The 20,828-nt window shown below is 41.6% G+C and overlaps 1 protein-coding gene across 7 annotated transcripts in view; it reads left to right on the forward strand.

The window, feature by feature from the left end:
- Positions 1–20,828, forward strand: part of EVL (Enah/Vasp-like) — a 144,259-nt gene that overhangs the window by 61,327 nt on the left and 62,104 nt on the right. For 6 of the 7 annotated variants that reach the window (XM_066321879.1, XM_066321880.1, XM_066321883.1 and 3 more), the window contains exon 2: positions 14,624–14,792. In XM_066321879.1, coding sequence (XP_066177976.1) covers positions 14,624–14,792 — 169 coding nt within the window. Of the gene's footprint in view, positions 1–5,931; positions 6,076–14,623; positions 14,793–20,828 lie in introns of those variants that run through there. The other variant, XM_066321878.1, reaches the window with a different exon arrangement.

Genomic DNA, 20,828 nt, shown 5'->3' on the forward strand with positions numbered 1-20,828 from the left:
TATTCTTCTTGTGCAGTTTAGGAGACAACCCCCCACACTGATTACCACAATTAATACAGATTTCTGAGCAGACTTTATTGACATTTGTTGCCCTTTTTTGCCCACCTTGAAGAGGGCTTCACCTTTTCCATGATGGAACACTGCGAACAGTCAGATCTGCAATGTTCACTTTCTATCAGAATGAAGATACTTAATCTAAAATCGACGCTATGACTCAGTTGTGCAGCTTGTTGTTTGGGCCCAGCAATGATTTGTATTCTTCCCAGCCAAAGTATATCTGTAAATATCAGGGCCATATTCTTTGTCCATCACTGCAAACACTGATTTTAAGATGGGGCTTCAACAGATCAGTATAATTTACCTTGTTCTACTGCTTAACTGGTAGCACGGATGATATGAAAGGTAAGTTTCTGCTGCAGCTGGAATGGCTAATTGCTAATAGGACTTTTGCCACCAACTTCAGTAAGGACAAAGCAAGTATTGATTCATGCAAAACTACCTCAGTATCCTGTTAAATGCTATAAGGGATATTGTAAGACATGAAAAATGTGGATGTTTTTACTGTTGTTACAGGAGAGAGCTTCCCTGCCTGTGTGCACCACGTTGTGTTACATGGCAGTGAAAGGTGTGGTGAGTTGACATGAGAAACTGCTGACTGTACCCATTCCACCTTCAGGGATCCTTCTGCCCTGAAGCTGAAGTTTCCCTGTGCCTATAAGTCAGTTATTTCCAACCTGTCGCATTCCAAGAAATATAAATACCAGAAGCAAGGCTAGAAACAAGGCCAGGCATTCTTCACCTTGGTGTGAACCTCACCTTCTACAGCCTGCACAACCTTCACTTTGAGCCCCGACTTTCTAGGGATGGGGGTTGCTGTCTTGAAAAGTGCTTTCCCAATGAATATCAAATTATATGACCTGAACATCAGACAGGCACGTGGCTTTAGAGACCTTCAAGTGATAAAAATACAGTTGTGTGTGATTTCTGATTGGTTTTTAATCAGCTGCTTCACCTCCATTCCCTTAAGCTGTGTTCATATGCCTCCTGTTTACTCCAGCATCCCTTACATCAGAAATCCTCTCCTTACCTTCACACCTGCTGGGCTGTACCTCACCCACCCATGTGCCTCTGAAAGGCTTGTGATAGAAACTCTTCCACGGGGTTATGGAGCCCACAACATGGGACAGAGGTGCCTGATGATACAAGTACCTTATCTGTTCAGTAAAACATGATGCTTGAATTGCATTTCTTAATGGTGGATAGCATTAAATAGCTAAGAATTGGGGCACTGCTAGTTTTGAGTGAGAAGCTCATAGTCTTGCTTTGGGACTGTTGTGAAGTTGGTATTTCTTGTTTCAAATACAGACTCCAGAAATTTACATGAGCACCCCATAAATCAAGAGCTACAAAAAAAGTAATGTAGGCAGTTGAAAGGACCACTGCCTACAGCTGCTAAAACCACTCATCATGTTTACGAAAGTTTGAGGAGAAATGCAAGCTGAAGGTGAAAATACATCAGCTGTGGAGCAATGTTGGGGGAAAGCATATGTTTGGTGACATTAATATGAGAATGTTTTTCAGCTGATACCCCAAGTAAGTTTATATTTACACTCAGATCACGTATAGTGACTCTTTAGATCAAGGGCATTGCTAAGCTTTAACATTAAAAAAAGTTATGTGGAAGAGCTAAGTACACCCCTTAAAATCTGCAGTGCAGAAGAGGGTTTGCAACACTGTGAATTTCAGCTTCTTGAGAAGAAAGGAGATGGTATGCCTCAGCTGAGGTGCTGGTGAGAACAGTAGCTGTTCTTTGCCTGCTGCTGGAGCAGGTGTGGGTGGTGTGGCTGGTTCTAACTATAGGTACAGAGGTGCCTTCTGCACTTTCTGCAGCACGGAGATGCCCATGCTGGTGGCTGCAGTGAGACTGCTGACATGGAGCCTCAGAAGATGCAGCCCTCGGTACCACCAGCTGCCATGAAACAATGTGAAAATGTTTGTTTAGTAAAGACTGTAAAATGTCCCCGGCACTCAGGACTCTTAAGTACTTTCATAGTTTCAGGGGAACTTTTCCTGGCAGACTTTGATCATATTAAATAGATTTCCCATGATATCATAATGCTCCATTTGTTATAAATGTGCTGATTTGCGGATGTGCAATTAGCTGACTCAAGCAAAAAAGCATTATAGATACCCTGTGTATGAAGTGGCAGTTTATTTCTCTCCATATGGTCTCTAACTTGTTCCATGCTGCTTACCGTGGGGTCTGGGCTTGCTGCCCACTGCTCATCACAGTTTATAGAGAGGAAAATTGAAGGCAGCCACGGAGTTAATTCTTTGCAATACAGTTATTTCCTTAAGGCAATACCTAAGCTGTTTGCATCAGCCAAAACATCCCCTTGGAAGCAGGTGAGTCTTGGCTGTTCCCTCTGTGGAGTGAGGGTGAGATGAAATCATCGTAGCAAAGGGCACTCACTGCCTGATTTGAGAGCCAGGGGCTTCCCAGAAGGGAAAGATAGGGCTTCCCAAATCCTGCATAACTTGTGGCCTTCAAAATACTTTTTTTTTTTTTCCTGCCATATGTTTATTTATCACTACTTGAATGGGTCTAAACAAAGGGCTAAATCTAGTCCCTTTAAAATCCATGGAAAGACTTCCTTGGACCTCAGCAGTGATGGGGTTGCATCCTAAATTAATATCCCCAAAAAGACTAATTTGTAAAATATGCCCAGAGCAGGATCAATTGTTTTGCTGTCGAAGTGGCAGCTGGCACCTCACATCACTGCACATTTTTAACTCTTCTAATAGTAAATAAGTGTTTTTTACTCTCCTGTCTGGTTTCTCTCTTGCTCCTTTCAAATGAGTGGGGAGCATGGAAAAAAAAGAGATTTGGGAGAGCAAGAGCATAGATTAACATAGAGGGTTAAACTTTCTGAGGGCAAGGAATTTTATTTTGCCTCATCAGCATGTTTAACAGTTGCAAATCTCAATGTATGAGGAAATGTCTTACATTCAAAGACTATTAACAGCTGTGAAATTAGATTTACAAATCTGAATATATAACTGCATATTTTATAAGCTTTTGCATATAATTTCTGCATATATTCATGAAACTGTCCTGTAGTTTATGAAATTTGAGCGTATCATTTCAGTGGGAACTTCCAGATTTCTTAATCATGAAATCGTTAAATGAAAGACTTGCCGTAATGCGAATTTTGAAATTTGTGCAATATAGCATGATGCCTTTTGAGGATAACACAGAACTAAAGCCAACAGATATATAAGTATAGATAGTTATTTGGAAGGTCTGAAACATGCTTATTAAGAAAAAAAGTATTTTAATCATGTCTACTTTCAAATAATTCTTAGGTGGATACAGTTTTATATTATAATTGTGATTATTATTTTTAAAATAGTGTAAGCAACACGTTCTACAGTGATTAATTTCATTCTTAAAAATAACCTGGGTTTTGTGTTTGGAGATGAGTCACTTTGAGGCCGAGGCACTCACCTTTCTGGCTCAGCCTATAGCTCTAAGGATTGAAAATATGTAACATTATTGTCTTATACAAATCACGAATCATGTGGTAGTGAAACTCTCCGAAAGAAAGCCAATACAACACTTGGGAGTCTTTGGTCCATGAAAGCCGAGTACATGGCCAGAGATGTGCTGCTTGGGAACCTGTGGGAATATTCACTGAATTGCAACTAAAGCCTCGCTTCTGTGTTTAGGAATCCTGATCTGCTCACACAGATCTCAGCACATGACTGAAATAATCTGTTTATCCAGCATATGGTTCTTTGTGAGGACTGGATAGAAGTCAGCTACTCGGTCTTATGTGTCATTTGTCACAGTGCTGTGTCCTTCTAAGTGCTCTCTTTCTAGTGCAGGGCCATGGAGGCATTTTAGCAATGCAAAGAGGTGATTAGAGGCACTTCTGCTGGAATGTATGCTGTGGTGCTTAATGAAATTAATTTGGCTTATGACAGGGGCATGGAAAGGCAGTCCTGGGCTTTGTCCTGCTCACTGTCACTATTTCCTAGGGTGACGTTGTATGTGTCAGTAGTGACCTGCACTTTGCTGTGCTTTCAACATGCATGGTGCTAGCAGGAGGGGGGAGGCTGGGAGTTTCCAGGTGTGCTCAAAGGTGTTTGTTCAGGAGAACCAAATCTTTAAAACCAGGGTTTTCTAGCTGATATTATTGCACTTGATACTTGTGTGTAAGGAGAGTAATACCTGCTTGGTTTAACAGGGAAACTATTCTGTCTCAAAAGCGCTGTCTCCTTCCCCCTAAATCAGCGACCGTACCTATCTCAGACACATGACATCAGAGAAATAAAAAGGTTCCTCAGATCTTCGCTTAGTCCATCTTCCCTCATCCTCTGCCTAGAACAGTGGAGCCAGCATGGCTGATCTGGGCCATTAGTGATTTGTGTCTGTAATCACTTGGAGATGCATTTTTCATGTTATGTCCTTTTCTAATACATACAGTAAAGTGTGTGCACTGACTAACTCTACAATTATACCCTAAGCAGTGTGTGAGCTATACAGAGGAACTGCCACTTGACCCCAAGTAATTTCAGATTTTAAATTCATGAAAAGCAGGATTTTTTTAATGAAGCAAGGTAGTGCCAAACATCCACTCAGATCTCAAAACAGAAAGATGTAGTCTCAGGAAAATACAGGCAAATTGAAATCCAAATAAAGTGATAATAAAATGCTTCATTAAACAGAAAGAAAAAGAAAAAGACAGAGAAAAAAAAATGTACTACAGAAAAAGCTAAATGTTAGTGAGAACTTTAATTCTTGTTGGCTTTTAAAGTCCCCCCATCAGAAAACTGAAACTCTTCAGTTATACAGAGATTTTCTGCAGAGGAACCAGAAGCAGCAGCTGAACTGCCAGCAGTGAGAGTAGCCATGTTTTCACTAGATGCTATTTCAGCAGTAGTTTCTGTAGGTCTTTCAGTTGGACCACGAAAGTAATTTCTAAGAGGGAAATAGTGAAGGTGAAAAGTGCTCTGCTCCCATGCTTAGGTGGCAGCATTTGCAGCCCTTGCTCCCCTGGAGAAACTGCACTGAAGGGTTTGTGTAGCTGGTGTACCTTGCCAAATTCAGCCTATTTCTTACACATCTCTCTTTTTGCTATATTAAACAGGGATCTAAGGTTTTACAAATGTCTGTTGCACTCTGAAAGCACTGCAAGACCACCAGGAATCGTGTGATCTCCTGGGCTGGTCTCCTCAGGGCTCTGCAGGTTTTGCTCTCATTAGTGGAGACTTCAGAGCCTCTGGTGCTGACTCCCAGAGAAAGTCTCTGTGCCTCATGGTAAAATCATGGCTCCTGACTGTATTTCCTGCAGTCCTTCAAGAGCTGAGAAGCTCTGCAGTTTGTGGTGTGCTTGGGGAAGTTATCTGGTGTCTGCACCCTGTGTTCTCTGCTCTAGGTCAAGTTGTGCGGATGTGCAAAAGGCATCTAAGTAGGTGAGAGAGGTAAAGTTTGCACCGTGCTGTGCCAGTCGAAGCTTTGGGCTGGAGCTGGACCTCAGCAGGATGCCAGGCTGGCTGCCAGGCTGTGCACGGCCCGCGGTACCACCGGGGCCCCTGGGTTTGGTTCTGCGGTGTGTAAACACCTGTGCCATAAATGAATAACAGCGATTTCTTTCTTCTGGGTCTGAGCTTTATTTGCTTTTGCTTTTTCTTGGACAGTGAACCCGTGCCTTGAGAAAATGTGTGAGAAGTTTTTGATATCCATGCCTCCAATGAGGCAACAATGGCGCATCTAATCTTAATCTATATTGTTTCTTCACTATAAGCAGCTATAAGAAAAAAAGTCTGTATTTCGTCTTTAAAGTCTACTCCCCGCCCCGGCTCTATGTATGTGCTGCTTCCTGCTTGTTCAATAGCTTCCCTTTCCTGTTTTGGTCTATAACCAGCTTTCATAGAGACTCTTGGCTTGTCTCCCTGCCAAATTGGTCTTCTGCTCAGGTGAAATAGAATATTTGGATTTGAGCACGCGTGCCGGCTTTGAGCATATACCTCTGTGGGATTGCCTGACCAGTCCTCCTCCATGGCAGGCACGTAAGTATCTGGGGACTGTGCCTGTTGGCAGGAAATTTGTTGACCAGAATTAATGTGACTGGATGTGAAGGAGAGCATGTATTGTGATAAACACAGAAGGCTTGTGTTTTGGTTATAGCCTGGTAAGATAATTTATAATTGTATAAAATGGTAATTAAGCTTTTATGGCAATGCTACATTAATATGTATCCCTTGGCAGTGAGGGAGAAGCTGACTTGATGAAGCGAGCATTTCTTCATTTCTGATCTGCCTCCATCAGCTTGAGGGGAATTGTCACAGGTTTATTTACATTTCTTTTGGGATTGAAGGGTAACCGAGGCAAAGTGATGTCAGCTTTAATGAAAGATCTTTATGTTGATTTCTTCTATTCACATATGAGTCTGCCTTTCCTGGTCGTTAGTTATGATTATGATCTTTCAAAGCCTTTATTTGAGGTATCATTCTCCTGAAATACAGATATGGTTGGCCCATGAGTGAGAGCCCTCAGTCATGTATTTTCACTCGACATTTCAGTTTTGGGTTTTGCATAATTTGTATTTTACACAATTAGGTACTTCTTCTTTTTTATTTCTGTAATTTAAGGGGGAAGGGAAGTAGTTTATATTAATAGCAACCTGATCCAGTCTAGTTGCTTTTTTACTGTTTTTGTCTAATTGAGTTTCTGGTGTTTCTCCAGACCATTTACTTGACTCATTTTTAGGAACTTCTAAGCATTTACTTGATATTTACTTTTAGGAACTCCCAAAGTGTTTCTTCAAAATGGTAAAGTCTGACAGTGAACCCCACTTCACAGAAAGAAATTTTGCTTGATTCAAAGCATTAATGGAGCAGTGAAGTTCCTCCATTAGGAGACTCCATTATCAATCAGTTATTGGAACTTGGAAGGAAAAGTTTCCCGGAGCATGGCCTGGCAGCAATGCCCAGCAGCAGTGGCACTTCTCTTAATCACACCACTTCCTCAGTGAAGTGCCTTTTGCAAAGAAGATCTCTTAAAGCATTTCTTAACATGCTGGGTTGACATGCTGATAACTAAAGTTCCCCTTAGAGAAATTTGAATTCTTACACTTCAGTGTGCAAAACCTACCAGAAGAGAGATGGGTTAAAATTAACAGCACGGCATGGTTTAAAAATCTCAGCCACATAAACTAAGCAGATGTGCTGGCTTACAAGGGCATCAATCTGTGGCCTCTGTGCTGGCCCCAAATCTCCCCTGATTGGCAGATGTGCTGTTTAAGTGCCGTGGCGGATACTGGGAGGTCAGGGCTCACCACAGACTTTGCCTGGCAGTGCTGAGAGCTGAGATGTTCTGGGCTGACAGTCAGGCCCAGGTGAAATATCCGTTCTGCTGCAGTCCTGTTTTGCATACTGTGTAATATTTCGTATTTCACTTTTCCCATGCTCAAAAGCATTGAGGGGTGACAGAAGGTTATGCAAGTTTCTCCTGTCATGCCGGGATTGTGTGCCTGTTCCCAAATTTAGCAACTCATCTGCCAAAGTCCTGGCTTAGTGTGCAACCTGGGTGCCTCATAAACTGTCTGTTCTCTGGCTTCCAGCTGATATGTGTGGTGCTGTGGGTATCTGCAGCAGATACTGGACAAGGCATACTGTGTATGCCAATGTAGTAAGGGAGAATTCAAAATTAATGTCTTATTCCTAACAGAAAGTAACTTTTGAATATTCTTCCTTATGGAGGTGAATTGGTGTTCATCTTACTTTTGATAGCTCTGTAAGTACCAGTATTTCCATTTCCTGCTCTGTAAAATATATATTTGTCTTGCAGGTGTGTCATGACTTTATTTAACAGCCTCAGTCCTTTTGAGAGCTGCTTATGAAGGAAGCTTAATATTTTTACTATTTTCTCGTAACTATTTAATATTAAACTGTTTAGATGCTAGAGTTTGACAGTGGAGAAAGGTGATGGGCAGGCACCTTCAGCAGATGCTCAGTGCAAAAGGCTCATCTTCCACTGGCAGTGCAGACAAGCTCCAGCACCAAAACATCTGCAATGTGAATGTGCAAGCCTGAGCAAGAGACCAAACAAAACCAGCTCCTCTGGGCTTCACTTTGGGCTGGCGGGAGCAAGGGCAACACTGTTGGGTAGGTCTCTCTGCACGGGCAGGCAACCAGGAGCAAGTGCAAATTGAAAACTTCTGACCACTGGGTTCATGAGTTGTTTTTTTTCAGGGAATGTCGGGAAATGGAGCTCAGAGAACAACTGGAGGCAGTGATTGTGGCACCTCCATATTATATATCAGAGTGTGACTTCAGCTATTTAAATATCTGCTATAAAATAGTCAAGCGTCTGCATGTCACTGAGGATTAAAGGAACCTTTCTGGATATAAAGCCCCCATGGGGCTGCCCTTTGGTGTGTTCAAGTGGCTAAATGCTGTATTTTCACTATGAGGTCTTGCTGCATTGCTTGAGGAAGTTTCTCAGGGCTGTGGGACAAAGGTGGACGATGGTGACACTGGCTGTGCTGCAATTTTGGTTGTAGAGGGAAGTAGACATTGAAACAGTGGGTCCCAGAAGGAGTCCGAAGTATGACTGACATTGAGATGGAGAAATGAGGCTCCCAAGGAGAAGTGGGATCATGAGCAGAGCTGGTGGTGAATCTCTGGTGGGAAGGCTGGAGAGCCACTGCACTACAGCAGCTTTATCTGTAATGAGCTCAGGTCTCAACTGTGGTCTCCATGTAAGTCCAAATGACCTGATTGTCTTGTGTTCAGAGGGTCTTTTTGTTCTCTAAATCAGAGAGATTTGTCCATTTGTGGTCAGATAGAAATGTCCATTGTTTCAGGTTACTACTGAAGCACTTTCCCTGAGTCCCATCGTTATTATATTTATATAAGTGACAACTATTAAAATATTTAGCAAATTAGTATATTAGTGTTTGAAGTACACTTTAAAATGCTGCAGGAACATGACTCGTACCTGCTAATTCTGAGGTAAATACAGATCTATACTGCACAGATCTCATGTCTCTGTGTACAGGATTTTGGATTTACATTAGCTGTTTAGGCTGACATTGAGAGCATTCTGTCATCTTCTTAAATCAGCATCAGCAGTTTCTTGCATGTCACATTCAACTCTACATGTGTGGCTTCCTGTGGCAAACTCTGTGGACAATTAGAGTAAGATGTACTAAAGGACTTGAATTTTCGCCCACATTCTCTCGGTTGAGGTTTTGTAAGGCAAGCATGGGCTAAGTAGTATCTACAATTTCTCACACCAATAAGAGTAATTAGATCAGTCTAAAATAACATATAATTATTAATAATATAAATATTGAGGGGGGATGTATGGGAGCTGGAATTGAAAAATAAGGTAAATATTTGTATAAATAGCTGTTTGCCTTTTCTCTGAATTTCAGGAAAGAGCATCTTTGAAAGTCAAAGAATTATGAGCAACTTCAAACTAGGTAGATCCATAATAGGTTCAAAGCATGAGATCTTGGTTTCTGTCGGGGAGTATGATAGAGTTTATGCTAAGGGAATGTCTGCCCTGAGGACACAGTTATGTGTGTAAATACAAAGGGCAGTGGAAGTGTCCAGGTCCACCTGGCATGCTGGAGCAAAGCCTGGAGAATTAGGTGTTTGGTCCCAAAGTTAGCTGGTTGTGGATATTTGTTACACTTTTTGTGAGCATGATTTGGAGACCCTCCAAAAGCTGCATGACCTTGTCCTAGCTCTAGGAGAAAGTATTTTACACCTCTCCCATTGCCCCAGAGATGTGACCTCTGGGTGGTTTGGTGCTGGACAGGGGGTCCAGGGTAGGACTGGGGTAACCCTGTGCCATGGCAGGCTCTGCACGGGGCTGCTGGTCAGAGGGGGCTCAGTCACTCAGTACCAAGCTCTGCAAAAGTTTTATTCCTAAGAGGATAACTGTGTAAGTAGAGAAAACAGGTCAGTGAAGGAGCACAGTGCAGCTTGGCCATTCAACTTTTCCTCCATCTGGAACGAGTGGGAAAAGCCTTAGAGACCCTTCAGAGCCAGACTCTGCTCCAAATATTATGGTTTGCTCTCTTTTTTCCTGCTTATTCTCTATGACAGCTCTTTTGTGCTTCCAGCCTGAGCTTTTTGGTTGTATATTTGGATAACCCACTGGGCTAGGCAGAGTGAAGCAGGAGGGCTTTTCTCTATCTGATCCATGGCTCCTCCACTACCAACCTCCACAGTAATTTCTGTCATTTGGGTACCCCACACCTCCTATATTTCTTCCTCCTCTTTAATTATTTGCAGTCAGCCAGGTCATCGTGTGAAGCCACCACACTGTCATGTGATAATTCACAAAAAATACAGGTATTTTCCCAAGATTCCTGGTGTTGTCTGTTCCATACTTCTTTGTGGCTCTTTTTTGGCTGTCGATCTTGGTAATCATATGCTTAGCCAGGAAGAAAGGACTGTGTTTTTCAGGTTCTGAACAGGTGGAAGAGGAGAGGAGGGTTATTCCAGGACAAAGGCACCTTCCTTGCAGCACTGTCTCAAAGTGGCTGCCCACTCTCACCAGCATTGGGCAAGAAAGGTCAATGCTGACCCTTTCAAGAAGGGTTAAATCCAGCTTAACCAATCTGCTGATTTTTGAAGATTTATCACATAGAAGAGATGGATGAGAGTGGGTCAAAATGTGTCACACAGAATGAAACAAATAGTATTTATCTGCAAACTTTTTTTCTTAATTTACAGTTTGTTAGTATTGAAACAGTATTCTATAAATCTCAACTATGAACACTCGATTTTAGGTATCACCTGTGAGCAAAACTAAGCAGAGTTTCTTTAACATCAGGTACTAGTGTAGAGATTTGCCATCCCACAGACTTAATGCTTTCAGAATAAAAAGGGGTAAATATTAGGATTTGGGGTCGCTAAGAAGACCCCTCTCCTCTCCACATTTAAAAAGAATGTCTTTAATCTGCCTCATAATAAAGTATAGCAAATTGGAGTAGGTGTTGTGCACAAACCTAAACAATTTTGTAATTAAGACCGCTCTACGATTCAATTTTTATATATTTTTGTACCTAATTACCTATGGTAGGAACTCGGGTGGATGAGTCTGACTGCATGTTAATGTAACATAAAATATCAGGAGGAGAATTCCTAATATTTGATGTGTGTGAAATTTGATGGACCTCCATCAAATATCAAATTTTCAGCAACTTTTGTGTATTAGGAAAATAAAGCAAGTTCTAGAGGTGTGCAAGCATAATTTTGCATATAAATAAACTCTTATCATAATTTTGCATATAAAGGAATGTGGCTACTCAGAATTGTGTTACTAAGCCCCATATTTATTACCTATCACATGTAGTTGACGTAAGTATCAGTGATGTATAGTCCTAAAAATAACCAAAAATTTTGCTGGACATTCATGAAATCACTGGTGCTTGATTTGTGTTTAAAATAATGCACAGAGAGTAATATAGAGATTATCAGTGAGCTTTATAAAGGGAACATTTTTTGGCTTTTTTCAGGGGAGCCTCTTAAAGCAGCAGTGGGACAGTTGTGCCTTTTACACACAGGAGCAGTAGAAAGTCTTCAGGATAAAGAGTTACACCTCCATTTAGGGTGAGACAGCAAGCTAGCAATGGTTCCCTGGAGGCACTTTGGATGTTGAACGATTGATGAAGTGCTTTGCAGGAAAGGATTCCCCTCGTGTTTTATGTTCCTTTCTGTTATTTCACTGGGGGCCAGATAACAGGCTCAATCCTGTTTCCATTTAAATGAATGATGAAAAACTTCCATTGACTGTGGGAGAGCAGAGATCAAGCTTGATGTGTTGTTGCTTTATGTCACAGTAACAATTGGTTGTCGTGCATCAAACCCTGCTCCTGAGGTCTGTATCTGTGTTTCAGCCACAGGACAGTGTCAGGTCCTTTGCTGCTGGTTTTGGTGGCAAAGTTGCCGTATTTCCTGGGATCTGGGTGTGGCATTGTGAGTAATGCTGTGTTAAGGCCCTCAGGTCTGGATGGTTAGGTGTAGTCTCTTTGTTTTAAGTAAGGATGATTTAATTAGTTTTGACTAATTTAGCAGCTTTTGGTAATCGTGGATTCCAAAATTCATCTGAAATGGAGACAGTGTTGGGTTTTAGGCTTGCTCTGATGAGGCCAGTGATGTTCTCTTGCTTATTTTAGTGTACAGCAGGACTTGCAGTGCTTGGCAAGGCTTGGGGAGAAGGATGTGGTGTCACACTGGCTGAGTGTGACTCTCCCAGGAACAATGTTTTCCTGGAGCCCCTGGCTCAGGGGGCAGGGGATTGCTGTGCCCGGAGCAACTGATGCTCCCCACACCCACCTCTGGATCTAGAGGTGGCACAAGACACCTGATAGCAAAGGCAGGTGGCCACCATCCATCCACAAGACTGCAGCAGGGATTCTTTTTAGCCCTTCCATTCCCATATGACAGAGGCAATCCAGTGTACCTGCCGTTTTGCTGGTTTATTTCTCTCCCATTCTCCCCATCTGTGAATCCAAGGCAGACTGAGGGTGTCAGGCAATGCTGCCACTGCTGCCAGGCTGCAGCTCTTGCAGCAGTTGGAGGATTAGGCAGGCTGGAAGGAGCTCAAATCCCTCAGCTGCTCGTGTCAGATATGGAGGAGCTGCCACAAGACATTAGTGTACCTTAAAAAACAGGAGGGAGAGGTGTTTGCTGGGTAAGTACATCAGCAAAGGCACAGCTGTTCTCCAGGTATCTCACAAAGCTATAGCAACTGGTGGATGAGCTGGATGTTATGAATGCTGAACAATGTAAATAAAATAATGTTTAGTCCTTCTGATCTAAATATATTGCTCTGGTAACAGAATTTAGCTGTTTCTATGATACATAATAGAAATACATTTTGTTCTGAATCTTTCTACCTTGTTCTTTATAGAGATGTCTGCTGGCATCACTGCTCCCTCTATAAACCCTGTGAGGACTTTCCAGGCTCTTACCCACAGCCTAGAGGAGGTCTGTGGGCTACCTGGAGGCTGTGCAAAGTGATTGACAAAACAAGCCGGAGTCAGTAGGCTTTAGTGTACCATGGGGGATTCATCTGCCTTGGAAATCTTTTTGAGATCCACAAATCAGAAATGATTGAAAATTGCTGCTGTAATCAACCCAGATCCTCTTAATACTTGAAGCAGTGTGCTCCCTTTCATTAAAATGATGACAGTGATGGGGTCAGGCAGGTTTGGTGTGCAGCAGTTGGCATAATTTACAAGTGGTGTAATTTGGCACAGTGGCAGTGCAGCAACATGGTTTGGCATCACCCAGGAGCTTCTCCTTTATTTCTCTCTGTGTGTGTATGTCCATGCTAGGGGGGCAAACCCAAACAAAGAGGGAGCAAAAGGATTTGTGTGCAAAGCGGATTAACCACTTGCTGTTGCGTTCTCGAAAATTATTTAATATGGCTTGGGCTGAGGAAGGGACGTGTATATACCTATAAATAGGTCTAAAGTTAACAGGACAGTCATGAACTTAAAGTTTTTACAGGATGTAGATCACGACAGTTTCATTTAGATGCACTGACTGAATCATAAATGCATCATAAGGTTCACTATTTGCTTGTTGAAAATCCCTGTTACACTTAAAGATCTCAAATCTCAAAAATTTGCAGGATTTGGTTTTTTCTTCAACTTGTATTTCATCTGGTATAAGAAAAGTGGCTGGGAAGTCAGGAGAGCAGAAGAGAAATTCTGGCCTGTATTGACATGTCACAGTATTTGCCAGTGGCACTTATTGCCCTTGCAGGGTGTGTTTTATTATGATTTTCTATATGCATATTAGTCAGGATATGACTAATAAACAAGAGGTAATGTATTAAGGAATTTCTGCAGCTCTAAAGGAGGAAAACGGTTATTTCCACTATACAAAACAGTGGTTATGCATTTTAATACTGGCATGCTTCCAAAATTCATGGATTCCCCCTATTCCCCTTCCCCACTTCCTTTGCTACTAGGGTGAAGGAGAAAAGCATTCCTGTGTTTTGCACCGTGTTTTCTGGGACTTGCAAGTGCGTCAGCGGGTCTGGGTATTAGGCGTCAGCTGGATTAACTTAATTGATTTCTTCAGTTTACCTAACATGGCTTTTGGTTCAAGGTCTGCTTGCTTCCAGTTCTAAATGTATAACTCAGCTGTGGGTGTCACGTTTGTTTTGTCAGCAAGCTATAAAATATTGGTGGGTTTTCATGGAAATGTAAAAGGCTTCGCTTGCCAATAGATACATAAAACAAATAGAGCATTCATACTGTTGGACAGTTTTCATAATGTTTATGTGATGCAGGTTATTTCTCAGGGCGTAATATTTTATATAAAATAGACATTGGTTCAAAACAGCAGCATACAGGAGGATTTTTAAGTCTGTGAACACATGACATGTCAGCATTAATTTAACAGATCGCATTCAAAGGATTAGCAGATCTCTTATAAAACATATGTTCAAAGTAGTACTGATAGTTTCTGTTGTTTTGTTTTTTTTTTCTCCCCATAGAAGTTTTAAGTACTAAGCAGTGAGTAGCAAATTCACTGTTTTCTTTCCTGATTTTTTTTTTGTTTGTTTTGTTTTTCTCCCCAGTGAACAGAGTATTTGCCAAGCCCGAGCTTCAGTTATGGTCTATGACGATACCAGTAAGAAATGGGTGCCAATCAAACCTGGACAGCAGGGATTCAGCAGAATCAACATATACCACAACACGGCCACAAACACCTTCAGGGTAGTTGGAGTTAAACTGCAGGATCAACAAGTGAGTAACTGTATCAAGTTTCCTGTGAATTAACCTTTGATCTCGTTTAGTAACCTCAGTTCTACACCTAATGCAACATTTCCTGCTCCTTGCAAGGTGCCTACTAGTCTGTTTATACTCCAGTGATTCAGGTTTCGTATAATTTTTTTGCACACAGAATGTATCACAAATTTTTACTGCTTCTTTGAAAAAAGAATGTTTGGTAGATGCCAAAGAGATTTAAATGTTATTTAATTTAAAATTAAATGTTTAATTTGACATTTAATTTCATTTAAATGTCCCCCTTCCCCCTGAATTTTTTCTTGTGAAATTAGTCTTATTCACATTGCAGGTTTTGCTCTCAGCTCCTCCCAAATTACTTTCTACTTGGTTTTAGTGCTATATTAAAAATAGAAATAAAAACCAATTGCTCTGCGCTGCTGTCCCGCAAAGTGTGGTTGTTACATGGCTGTGATAAGCAGTTAGTTCCTTGTAGTGCACTTTAAAATCCTAGGTGCACACTGTGATCTGATTTACAGCGGACTAATTTTTAGGACCTCCTTGGGTGTTAAAGGAATAAAAGGGGATTTAGATTATCAGAACTGGGATCAGACCCCCCCTTGGCCACCAAAGCACAATGCTCAGCCCAGGGCTGCCACAGCGTGGCCCTGGTTTGTGGTGTGCTGTGACACTCAGAGCTCCCTAACTGAGTGTCACAGTTAGACCCCCAACAAAAGTTTACTTGAGGGGGTAGTGGTGCAGCACCTGTATTTTAGAGCAGGAATTTCAGAGTTGAGGGCTCCCCCCATGTGCTGGCATGAGGCTGGCTGGCAGTGGCAGCCCAGCCTGCCCACCTCTTGTGCTCACCTCGAGCTCTCTGTGTGGCACAGGGACCAGCAAAAAGTGGGGCAGTGGTTCCCTGTTGGTTCAGGGGTGCTGTCCCCTCCTGGGAAGGTGAGGAGAGCACTGCTGCTGGTGTGAGATTGGCAGGGGCAGGGCAAATCCAGCCCAATTGGGCCAGGTCAGACCAGCCCAGGGAGCAGGAGCCAGGGTGCCACCACCTCTCAGCTGCCACAAATGTTGGATGGATCGATCTGCTTGTGCAAATGCTGATGATCCTCAGCTGACAGCTGTGAAGATCTGGGCAACTGGAAAAGTTACTCAGATTGCTTACTGGAGGTGGTAATGACTTTGCTACACTGTGCATATACAGAATCATTCTGAAAAATGAAAAGCAGAACAAAAGTAGGTGGGTTTCGAGAAAAAAATATTTTGCTCTAATATTGGTTTGAGCTCCTTGCAGTGCACTTTTGAAACATCTACCAAAAGTTTTGTGACTGTTTTTATCCTTCTCTGTAGAGCAAAGGCAATATATGAAAGCAGTTCCATTCAGAAAGAGAAAATATTTTCAAAAATAAATGAAATACAATGTCTTCTTAGTCAGTTATGAAAGCCAGTACTGCTTTGTCCCAAGCCATGCTAGTTCTTTTTTATACACGGCCAGCAGGTGAATGTAAATGATTTTCATGTGACTGCAATCTAAGATAGGACTGAATAGCTGGTGTAAAAGAAGCAGAAGTCATAAAGTCAATATGTATATATGTAAGGAAGACTAAGTACCAGAGGTTTATCTTAATCAGAGTATGCGGTTTAAAGAGTAGGACATAGTAAAAAGTCAAATCTTAAGCTGTACTTTGAACATGCCTAGTGTTAACTGTAGTATTTTATTTGCTTTCAAATGTTCAAACTTATGAAGATGCTGCTTGCTATCTAACAATCATCTCAGTTCAGAAGAAAACAGGAAGAAGAATATATTTCTCTAAAGACTAAAAATCCTCTTTCAAATTAACAGAAAGTGTAGTCACTTCCCTTAGTCACCTAAAGCTGCCTGAAACAAAGCGTTTCTCTTAAATATGATTGCAAAAAATCCTATATTATCAATAAAATCGACAGTGTAGTAACATAATATTCAAAGGAACACTCTGAAATTCTCAAGATTCAGATTTTAATATATTTTATACGAGTTTCGCATGGAATCGTGCAAGCTTGGTAGGCTTGCTAAGTATTTGGATTTAATGAGAATAGTAATGAATTTCAGTTAAATAATTCTCTGTTCAAGCCATTTCATGAGTGCTCTCAGGCTCTGTTAAATATCACTGGAACTGAGGCTTTAGTAAAGCTGTTGGTTTTTCAGAAAAGACATATTTATCTGAAAAGGACCAATCTTCAGCTAAAATGTGATTTGGTATATGGTGAAGCTTATGAAGCTACACAGATTTTTGAGAAGTCGAGAAACTAGTTTAAAATACATAATACAACAATGCCATGGAGGAACAATTTAAACTTTTCTTACATACTGTTTGTCAGGGCACAGGCTAGAGTAATCTTAGTGCTTTCATCCGTGCCTGACTTTATTTCCTTCTTAATTTTGTTGGTTTATATTACACCTCTAATAACATGTCTCTTTAATTTTCATCCTCTTTTTCATTTTCCACTTATCTGCTTCTACAGACTCCTTGTCTTGCCTCTGTCTAGCTGCCTTTCTCTTTTCTATCCCTTTTTTGGTGTGTGCGCTGTACCTTACAACGCTGCATTCTCGTTCTGCTTGCCTTATCTCCTTACCACCTTATCTTCTTCTCTAGCTGACAGTGTCTGGAAAGTTCCCCACAGACAGATATGGTTTGTAGAGCAGCAGAACTGGAGCGTGGTTGTCCCCCCCAGGAAGTGGGGTCTGGTTCCCTGCGTGTGTCTGGGCAAGGCGCTCACCACATGTGTTGGCGGTGCAGCGTCACAGACCAGGGCACCTGAGTTCCCCTTTCTGCTCTGCACAAGGTGCAGCCTTGCAAAGGCTCGTGCTGGCCTGAGCAGGAACCTTCAGAAAATCACAGGTGTAGTCTTGAAGCTTTGAAGTTGCCAGAGAGGCCAGAACTGGTTTGAAGCTAAGGCCAGATCAATGTTGCAGTCACTTAACATCATGAGCTTTGATGGCTCCTTGGGGCCTTCATTTTGGCACTGATGTTCACTGAGGTCTTTTCCAACCTTAATAATTCTATGATTCTGTGATTCTTGAAGCCAACAGTTGCAATCGTGTCTTTTACACCCATGTTGCAACTTCCAGCTGTTGTTGTTACCTGGCCTGTTTTAAAGGTGATATGTGTGAACTTCAGTCACCGTGCAAGAAATTCACAAAGCTAAAAAGCAGTAACTCAGAGTCCTGATCAACCTAAGGTTTAAAATTCGGGCTTTACACCAAGTGATGTCAGTTCAGTGTGATCTCATCACCTAAAGGCACATGGTGAACAAACAGGCAGGGAGAAGGGTGCAACTCAAAAGTGAATCACACCTCCTGAGGGGTTGGTGTGTTCATGTGGCTGAGAATGAATGTAGAAACAGGGCCTTGGGAAAGGTGAGGCATTTTACATGTGGAGCCAAGCCAAAACTGAACCAGGGATGGGCTTCGTGCAATATAAGCTAACCACAGTTTTTGAAAAGAGAGAAGCAATTAATCGCTATTGTAACTTATTAGAGGCTTATCAGGTTTGGCCCTGCCTACAGAAGTAAAGAATCTGGCCCCAGCTGAAGCAGTTTTTATATCTTTGCTGTTTTAGCAGCCACGGCTGCTCCCTGAGAGATGAGCCTGAGCACTGGCAGCATGGCAGGGCCCAAGCTGCTGAACCATTCCATGCTCTGCAGAAACAAGCAATTGTCTTATCCTGGTTCAATAAGCAAGAGTATTGGTGGTGAGGCTTGTGTGGGAGCTCTTCCCGTGATCCTGGCTATGTTTACACCTCAGGTGTTGCTCTGAAGCCCACTCTGTCCCTTCTAGCCCCATCAGCCACCACCGTCGTCACTGCTGACAGCTCACAGCTCTGCAGTCAAAAGGAAGGTTCTTGGTTTTGAGCTTCTGTATAGATTCTAGAATTCCCTGTCAGTCCCAGGGAGCCTACACCTGAAACTGAGGTGAAAGGGTGAAGGAGAGTACTGGGTAGAAGTGAAGCAAATCTCTTTTTTTAACATTATAGTGATGGGAACGTTGAAATGTGTCAACATAATGCTATACGTGACTGGTCTGTGAAACTCCTCACTCATTGAAATACAGAATTTAACAGGCTTCAAAACAACACCAACATTTAAATCAGTAAGATATAGCAGTAAGACTACATTGTTTCAGCATATAGAATACTAAAAGAGGGTTGAAAAGAAAAAAAGTGGCATATAAAATGTTGTGTTTCAGCTTTTAAGTCAAATTCTAGGGGAAGAGTTATAGGAAGAACTGCTTGCCATGGACAAATTCATGATTTATTTCTTTAAGATTTCCAGCGCAAGCTTCTCCAATTCACCTATTGTAGGCTGCAACTGAAGATTAAAAGATGAACTCTTGGTCTGCTCAGCCTGGCAGATGTGCTCTCTTACTGACATATGAAGCTTTAGAGTAAAGATCCCTTAGAAGCGCGTGTAAGAAACCTCTGTGCTTCAAACAGGGAGACCTTTATTTTAATTACTGCTCTGAAGCACTTCATTATCATCATGTGCCTTGCAGTCTCCACACCATCTGTACAAGACACCTTTGTGCACTCATTCTTAACAGCAGCAGGAGATCCCCTCTTTTTCCATTTTCTATAAACACAAGCCAAAGGAGATAAAAATGAAAGTCTGGCTATTTTAAATTTCATTTACCAGTGATTCATTTCTCAGTAAACTCTCTGGTTTGAAGACAAGATATTGCATGTGTGGGCATCCTGATGATTACTGAAGGTCAACATTCAAATTCTATCTGCATTCAATTAAAGGGATCTAACCCTCAGAACAAAGCAGATCCTTGGAGTTCCTTGGAAGCAGGTTTTGAACAGTTTATGTGACTTCCATTAAACAATTTTTGGCATAGGTTTTTACAGTTTCTGCCTTTCATGATACAGCTGCACTGCACCCTCTGGTGCTCTTTGGGCTTTAATAGTGGTGTCCTTTGAAACAGAGGCTTCTGTTAGTAGGTGAGAAAGACACTTTGAAAGCCTGGTAGAAGCTCACAATCTTTCTAGCCTTTTCCTCTAAGATGCTGTCTATGCCTTCCCTTGGTTAGTCTACTCAAAAATGGTTTGGAAGACTTAAAAGTTAGTCCTTGTTAAAACTGTTGGTTTGGAAATCCAGGCATGAGTCTACTTGATTCTCAAGAGGATCTTTGTCTCTTGAGTGTGAACAACATTGGTACAGGCTCTCCCAATGCTCAGTAGAAGAATGAGGGTGATGTCACAATTTTTCAAGGAGAAAAGGCTGTCCAAGCTGTCAAATACAAGAGGAAGTTCAGTGCCTTTGCTGTGACCAGTTTCCACTTCATTCTGGTTGGGGTGGGTGTCTTCCCATGCAGCATGTTGGTGATGCAGTTCCCATTTCCAGGGGACTAATTCTTGGGAGTCTACATACTCAATGTATGTCTGCACCTTCCTTTGGCTCACACGTCAGGAATTTGACAATGAAATGTGTCAAAAAAAGCAGTGTGGATCTGATTGCTTCTCAATGGATTTTTATAGAGTCTTGGTAATGATACTGGTTTGAGTGCAACAGCTGCACCCTCATATTTGTGCCTTAACCTAGACCAAGTATTGAAAGACTATCTTCTACATCATTCTCTAATGCTGGCTCTGTAAGTAAATGCATCCTAGAAATAAGAGAATAGCTGTAATCATCTAGAGGATTAGTGGCTTCTTTTCTGGTTTCCATAATTTTTTGTATACTAATATAGTAAAGCTACAAGACATCTGTTAACTGTATCAATGAGACAGTGTTATCCTTTAAAAATACTAATGCGTGTAAAACAATTTGTTCCTTCTTAGGTGCTCCTCTAATGTTTCTCTGCCAGTTTAAACTGGCAATTCACTGAAAATCCAAAACTCAGATCTAGGAGTTGTTAATCTTTGAAATTAGTTTTAAAAGTCTGCCTATTATAATTAAGAATTGTCAGTCACCTACCAAAAATGTTGTTGGACTAATTAAATACACTAAAGCTTTTTAGTTTCAATCATAGTGTTAGCAGAAAGCTTTCTAAAATGCTGGTTGGACTGC

Source organism: Sylvia atricapilla, chromosome 6 (genome assembly GCF_009819655.1).
Source record: "Sylvia atricapilla isolate bSylAtr1 chromosome 6, bSylAtr1.pri, whole genome shotgun sequence".
In the NCBI taxonomy this organism is placed as follows: Eukaryota; Metazoa; Chordata; class Aves; order Passeriformes; family Sylviidae; genus Sylvia; species Sylvia atricapilla.